General features: G+C 37.8%; 1 protein-coding gene and 1 pseudogene across 9 annotated transcripts in view; one reads left to right on the top strand and one right to left on the bottom strand.

Annotated features, from left to right (window-relative positions):
- The window catches only part of LOC121941687 (myosin-10), a 68,985-nt gene extending 66,337 nt beyond the window's left edge, over positions 1-2,648 (bottom strand). For 8 of the 9 annotated variants that reach the window (XM_088075608.1, XM_088075606.1, XM_088075604.1 and 5 more), the window contains exon 1: positions 2,487-2,624. Coding sequence is in view for 1 of the 9 variants with exons in the window: in XM_088075609.1 (XP_087931735.1) it covers positions 2,485-2,615 (131 nt within the window). In the remaining 8 variants the exon portion in view is untranslated. Of the gene's footprint in view, positions 1-2,484 lie in introns of all 9 variants that reach the window. The other variant, XM_088075609.1, reaches the window with a different exon arrangement.
- A 925-nt stretch (positions 2,649-3,573) lies between these two features.
- Positions 3,574-7,204, top strand: LOC148189921 (uncharacterized; annotated as a pseudogene).
- The last annotated feature ends 811 nt before the right edge of the window (positions 7,205-8,015 follow it).

Below are 8,015 nucleotides of genomic sequence, written 5' to 3' on the forward strand. Positions count from 1 at the left end.
TGTATCCTCAAATGAATAGATTCTTTCAAATGACAAAAAATCAACAGCTAACAGCAACAGCTAGCTAGGTTTTCTTGGCCGTAGTGAGAGTTTTGAACACCAAGCGTTATTTGAGGAGTAGCCTGGCATGTCTGATTAATTGTCAAGTGTTACATCTTATCACAGTCACCCATGGTGGCTTCTGCTTGCCTGTCACAGCTCAGCATGAGGTTGACTGACCTCATATATATTATTATACAGCACTACTAAGAGAAAAATGTGAATCTTCTGAACACATTAGATCTCTGTACCTGTGTGTACATGCAGTAAGTGTGAAGAAAAAAAAGCGTGAGTAAGGACAAAATACTCTAAAACATAAGTCTCAATCAGCATTTACAGTCTGTATCTTCGTATCTTAAAAACAGTGACAGAATGAGCACAGGAGGGAGCACCTGTTTTGTTACTCTTGAAAGAAAAGCAAGATCTTTTGTTGGGCATTTCAACCAAATAAAAATGTAATGTGCATTTTTTGTATTCTGTCTCATAGTTTGATTTATTTGCTGTATTTCCTTTGCTTAAGAGCTTTGTGATTTTTCCAGAAGGAGTTATTTGGCCCACACAGACTTGTGTGCTCAAGCCTTTACACCTCCATCCCTGTACGTAACCAACCCACATGTACACCAACCACACCATTTGAGCCTCTGCATAAGCCAAGGGAAGCCCTGACTGTGTTGTTATGCAATGAAAATAAGGAATAAATGTAATTTCCTCATGTTTTGTTTTTTGATTTTCAAACATTTTACAGGGTGGATGATTATTGCTAATTGCAGTTCTAATTTATAGATATTTCCTTTGGCTCTATGAAACAATAAGGGGCATTTTCTTCCCAATATCTGACAAAAGCAGAAGGAGCCAGGGATTGTTTGTTATTTATGAGGGTTTTTTGGTTTTTGCTTTGGCTTTAAGGAGGGACATTCAATGTAAATGGTTGTATTTTAATTACCCTCAAAATCCTCAAACCTGCAAGTGGGTTTAAAAAGCATGCATTCTTTAATATCTCAAAAATTACACCATTCATTATGATTTTTTATAGTTAAGGGTCATGCATTTTCCCCCCAGTCACTCAAGGAGGCTCAAGGAAAGGTATTTGACGACCAGAGTAGGATCTCTATCTATCTATTTATCTATCTATCTATCTATCTATCTATCTATCTATCTGACTGTCAACATATATGTAGGTATGTGTTTGTATATAAACCCAAGCCACCCTACTCTGAAAAATAAGGTACAGTCCCTAAAGTGATTGTGACTGTAATAACAATAATGACTATGATTAATGATTATGTAATTAGGTATTTTAATAACCATATTTTAAACACATATTTTTAAATTGATACCTGAGAATACTAATAATCATTAGTTGCAGTCCATATAAAAAAAGAGCTTTGTGAGTGGTTTTATGCTTATTATATCAACCAATAAAACATATGATTGCAATCATACTAAAAACCATAGACCTTCACATGAATAAAGACAGAAGAGAGGTTAAACCTGGCACTTGATGCCCTCAACAGCTGATACAGCGACAAGCCGTGACTGAAAGCACCACTCCAGCTTGCTCCTTATTAATCTGAGACAACATCAGCTGATAAATGCTCGGAGATATTTAACCTACAATCAAGTCCCATGCTTAAATCAGGCGCTGATTAGACACGAATCTGGGTCAGGTCAGAGGGACGGGGGATCAGTGCGGTGCTGGCTGCCGTGTCACTGCATCCCCTCACTCCCGAGTTGGAAAACACTTACTTTCATCCCTCATTCTGCTTTACACCACTGTGAAATATAGCACACCACACCCCGGGGAGGATGTTTCGACAGAGGATGGGAACGAATTTGCAATTAGCGGTGAAAATAGCTCGTTAGAGACTGGCATACCCCGGCCGGGCCAAACCGCTGCATCGGCTAGGTTAGCTTGCTAACGCTAGCTCAAAGTTGGCGTGCTCTGCTTCATATCCCACCCGCTCGAAATGATGCCTGCAAGGTCTACACAGTTTCATCCACCGACGAAACAAACTTAGGGGGTCTGTACTGTCGCTTTAATGACTTGAAGCAATTATAAGGTGGACCCAAATCAAAAATAGCTTAATATCTATGCAAACGAGAGTTTTAGGGATGAGGCAAAATCCCATCATGGGTGTGGGTGTCTCAAAGACGTCTGGGTGGGGATAAAAGCAAGCGGACAATGACCACACGGTTTCACGGTAGCTCCTGACGAGTACACTCTTAAAACTGATCCCTGCACCACAAATGTTTATTTAAGACCGCATGAGACTGATAAAGACAGCAGGCTGGCTCTGCGGCGCCGGCTAACATTAGCAAAGCTGATGGTCCTCCATCATTGAAAAGTCATGGCACAATAATCCGCTAGCTAACGTTAACGGTGACTGTTGCTAACCACCTCACTACATCCTCACAATGACCGGCCCAGGCTTCTCCGCTGAACTCACCGCACACGGTAGATGAAGAAACCCTGCCCAGGTGTTCAGCAGTATCCGGTAGATGAATGTAATCGTCCTCCAATGCGTGCTAAAATAGTCCCTTGTTTCGCCCGCTCTCTCATCAGTGGTACCAACCATTCAGCAACCTCTCAACCGAACTCGAGCCGGCCAGGGAGGCTGCACAGCACAGCACCGCCACACTCTTTTTGGGACACACCCACCATACAAATCTGGAATGTGATTGGCTGTCTGAGTCGGACGCCCAATCGTGATTGGTCCAAATTAATTTCCATCCCAAAACTTTGATAGTTGACGACTGCCGCCCAAGATATCATCACCTGCAGACCGGTGGATGCTGCTGTGGCTTTATATGGATGCAAGCCATTCAAATTGTTACTGATTGTAAATTTTATTTTTTTTGGACCATATTTGTATTTGTGAATTTCATATAAACACAAGTCATTGAATGAATAACTAAACCATACAACTATTGACAATACACACCTTATCTTATTGTAGCTACTATTTTTAGATTTCTTGCAGTGTTTTGTACTTAATGTTCACTCACCTCCTCTAATATAATAATTCATACCGGTATAGCTATCTTTATTTTATTTTTTCCAGTTTATTGGCAGTTACACTTTTTTTTTGTAATTTCGTATCCTTTTCGTATCTTTATTTTTCTTTTGCTGCAACATCAAAGCGGAATCAGTTACATATAATCTTAGTATATCTAATCGATTTTGTCTGTTTTTTCTTCAAATTGTATCTTTTTTTTTATTTTGATAATAATATATATCATATTATACTGTATATTTAATTATTTTTATTTGTATGGCACTCACCCTAACAAAATTGCAAAGTTTGCACAGGTAAAAGAAATAAAAGCCAAAACAAACAAACAAAAAAGACAGGCAAATAATATTCAACAGGAAAATCACAACAATAAAGCACAGGACTATCATACAAATGAGAATAACACTGAAATTAAAAGAAGAGAAGACTGCTAAGTACTGAAAGGTAAATTACCACAACCTTATTGGGCACTTTGCTTTGTTATTAACAAAATGTTGAAGAAGGGCATTAAAATAAAGAAATGGCAAGAGTTTTGAGTCTGGGAGCTTTAACCAGAAAAGCTCAGTCAACCTTTGTCACCAGCCATGACCCAGGAATCTTTGTAAGCGTATATCCTGCAAACAGTTTCATTACTTGAATCTTTTTCATTTGATTATGTTTTCAAACTGCACACATTTTAGTGTGTTGAAATAGTGCCCTCTGTTGCATAAAGGCAGACATTACTAATGGTGATTATGTGCCTCCACGTACAATGAAGAACTGCAAAAGAGCAATACGTTTTTTAGTAAGCAGATGTTCAAACAAACAAAACAAAACATGAGTTGAGAGGAAGGACTCCCAGAGAACCTGAATGTGAAATAATATCTGTTTGTCATTGTTATGGATTCATCTCTGTGCTTTCTCTGCTTGCTATCAAATAAAACTTAATCAATCTTCATTGCATTGGAAACATATCTATGCTTATTAAATCTGAGTCACTGGATTTCTTTTCAGCTCAACTACCTTATTTCTGCAAAAACATCCATCAGTTTTATCATTCAGTCATTCTGTATCAGATTCAGCCTTCAGTACAACCAAGGAAAAAAAAAATCAATCAACTGTTTCCAGTTTACTTCCCATTGTTTCTAGATTTTCCAAGAATTGAACATCTCTGTCTTGATCTATGACAGGATAAGGTGTAATGTTTTAGCATAATAAGAAACTGAAACAATATTCTCTTGAATTATTGAGACAAGTTGATTTGTAGATGGCAAAATCATCTCAGTGCTAAGGTACATGTGTTTGCTTGATTTAAAGAAAAACAAATACATTTATGCCTAAGTAACTGCAATCTGTAGAATCATTTTGCCGCAAGTTAGTGACCTCTACACAGGGGATTTGAACTTAAAATCAAGTTGGCTATCGATACATCCAATAAATAAGCCATACAACCTTTTCACAATGATATTTTGTCTTGTGATAGGAAGCAATATTGTAGAATTACAATGCTCTGAAACTGGGACACTCAATAGAATATTGCCATCATAACGGCATTCCTGTTACAGGTTACACCTGTGTTTTATATGCTTTATAGCACATTATAGCACCAGAAGAAAGAGACTGATGTGACCACACATTGCTCACATTTGACATGCAAAAACTGCAGCTCTCTGCTTCTGTCTGTATGTGGCTGTTTGCAAGTAATTAGTCCTTTTGACAAAGGACTAATGTGACTCTTCTCTCTAAATTGCGCTAACTCCATTTAGCCACAGGACGGCGCCAGAGAGCTGCTGTTCAGTGATACAGAAATGATGCAGTTGTCATGGTGAACTCCCTCTGAGAAGTTCCTTTGATTACAAAATTGATATTAATGTTTGGGACACTATATCTTGCCAATATGTCCCCAAGGAGCCCAGAATAGGTTTGGTGTTTGACATGATTTAATTCAAAGTCTATTCTGTAGGTGGGGGATAAAACTACCTTAGTTTCAAAGCCTGTGAAGATTTTCAGCCATCCAGGTAAGTGAACATTAAGACACTGCAGTTAAGTCGCAGCTAAAATATACTTTTGAGTTTCTGTTAAAACTACAGGTTAATTATCTTCTGGAGAAACCGATTACTACCTTTGTGACACGAATGTATGCTAACACAGAAGATGCTCAAACTACTGCTAATTGTAACTTAGCTTGGTCTGCCAACGAACACAAGCTAATATAATCAGTCCAAATGTACAAATTTTTATTTAATTTTTGTTCAACAAAGACAATGCAAATAGACATTGGCAAATGCATAAAAACTTTAACCAATGCAGCGTAGGAATAATTAGATTTTTTATACCATGAAATAGTTTTTTTTTTCCTTTCTCTTTCAGGATGCCTGCAATCTGAACCTGATACCACATCATGCTGAATACATGAGTCACAAGATTCATATAGACCAGAATGAAAAAAAATGCTCTGTTTGGGGTCATCCATGCTTTAGCCATCGATGGCTGTAACAAAAAGGTTGTTGCTCATTTCACAATGCCTATAAAAAACAACCTTGCCATCTATGAAGATGTTTTCAGGTAATAGCCTATGTATTGTTGTGTACATTGAAGGGATATTCTGTCATTTTTTCACGATAGTGTAGACATAAGTGTTGTTTCTTTCTGGTTCTAAAGAGTGCTTTACAGTAAAATGAGGTAACTTTAGGATTTCTCTCTGCCTCTGCCTGCTTTGTCATTGCAACTGCATTGTTAATAATCCTTTATCAAAAATATTTTGTGTGTAAACGTCTTATGAAAGCAACATTAGTTAAAAAAATGTAGTATTTAGTCAAAGATATTGTGATATTTGACTTTTTCCATATCCCCTATCCCTACATCCCACCAGTGTTTTGTCTTGGTCATTTGCAGACACTATTCTACATTATATTCATTGACCTTAAACCCACCTGTCAATTTATATTACCATATTCCTTTCAGAGGCTGGAGTGAAAAGAGAGGCTGCAGTTGGCAAAAACAGAACATTTTCTTCCTAAATCAATTACAGACAATCCTCTTGAAATAGTTACATATATTGCATACATGACTACGACATCCATAATAGAATGTGGCTAAATGTTATCTTTTGACATCTTCATTGTTGTGAACCAGATTTTTCCGAGAATGATCAGGAAAAGTTTTGCACAAATTAAAATGTACTTTTTCATCCAACAGGCCTACAGTGCTTGCCCATGGTATCTAGGACCAGGTGCGATCAGACCATGGCAAGGAGTTTTATTTATAGCTCTTTATGTAGGAGCTGCTATCATGTCATCGCCATAATCAGAGGAAGAGAGAGGAAGCCTTATTTACAGACTTCATCCACAAGGGTACAGTAAGTTATGTGGAGAGCATTTTTTTAAATGATAGTTTTGGAAAATGGTCTTTAAGCAGAATGCCTCGCAAAACTGTAAAGTTACTTGCTCACCAGTCACTGCGCATAATACTATAATAATTTACAGATTTACCATGAATTCTGCATAATGACCATTTGTCCTGAATTGGCTGTTTAAATAGTTTTCTTTAACCCACTGAAACAAATTGAATGATGGCTAATCTTTATTGCAAATTCAAAATCATATAGTTGAACAAATCTGGCCTGAAGTCAACAGTTGAGTCACTTATCCACTGAAAACAGCCCTTCTGCAGTTGGTGGATCAAGAGGAACTAGACATGGATGACAGCCTTGTGAGATACTGTGTGTCCAACCTGACTATCCAGTTGTACCAGATTGGTCTTATAAGGCTGGTTGAGTCATGAAACTCTCATCGAATTCCAGGTCAAATGAACCAGTGTTGTGAGGATTAAAGATTATTACGAAAAGCACTGGTGAGTTTCCAGACCAGCACTATTGTGTTTATTTTACAGGTAAAGGTGTACCAAACGACTCAGCCAGCAGTGGGTGTCCTAAAAGAATACCACAGGAGCTGTTGCCTCATGCAGTTGAAGCAGCAAACTTTTACTACCAACAGCTGGGAGCTTCACTGTCAACACAGTCTAATTTTGGAGTTGATCCATTTTCAACTGAACAAGACAAACTTAGAGTTGAGAATCAGTTTGCAGAGAAATATTCAGACATTTATCACTTGTTCTCTAGAGCAGTGAATAGTGACGTTGCTCCATACAAGAGGCATTGCTCTGTCTCATAACCATAACTTATAAGAATGCCAGTTGACAGCGAGAACAAATAAGTGGTGGGAATGGGTGTTTGGTAAAGACAAATGTTAATATCACTTAAATAGTGATTTCAATAACACTATCAAAAAAATGTCAGCTTCCTTCTTCAATCTATGCCGAACACCAATAAGACTTGATCCAGTCCAAACATCTCAAAATTCACATCACTGGTACAAGAACTCTGACCCAAATTTTTGAATCAATAAACGCCAATACAACATGCCAACAGTATTTGAGTATAAATGTACAAAATGTTGCTCCTCTTCAGAAAGGGATCTCAGAACAGAAAATGCCTCTGTCAGAACATTAACTTCAAATATGTTGATGCTTGGGGTGCTCCCTCTGCATTTTGCACAGTGCACAGAGGTCAACTGCCATTGTTTCACACGTTTTGCAGCCAGTAATGCTTCGGCAACACTCTGTGAAGACTGGCTCCTCGATGAAAAATGAGAAAAACGATTCATTCTCTCTGTCCCCATCTATCTCAAAGTGTTCTTGATGTACTGAATGACTGTTTTCTTTAAACTCAACTTTATGCTTCAGGGGTTAGTAATATCAGTAATTTCCATATTATTGTTATTATTTTCATTACTTTACACACAGTAGTTTAAAATAGGTAGGCTTATATTGTGATCACATGGTGCAATATTTAGTCTCTTACCAAAGGAGGAGAGGAGGAAAAGAGGAGATACAGAGAGGAAGAGATGAGAGGAGGAAGAAAAGAGAAAAGGAGATGACAGAGAGAGAAGGACATTGGAAGAAGAGAGGAAAAGGAGGAGGAAG

The sequence above is a fragment of the Plectropomus leopardus genome, chromosome 3 (genome assembly GCF_026936395.1).
Source record: "Plectropomus leopardus strain MGB_pleo_1.0 chromosome 3, ASM2693639v1, whole genome shotgun sequence".
NCBI lineage: Eukaryota > Metazoa > Chordata > Actinopteri > Perciformes > Serranidae > Plectropomus > Plectropomus leopardus.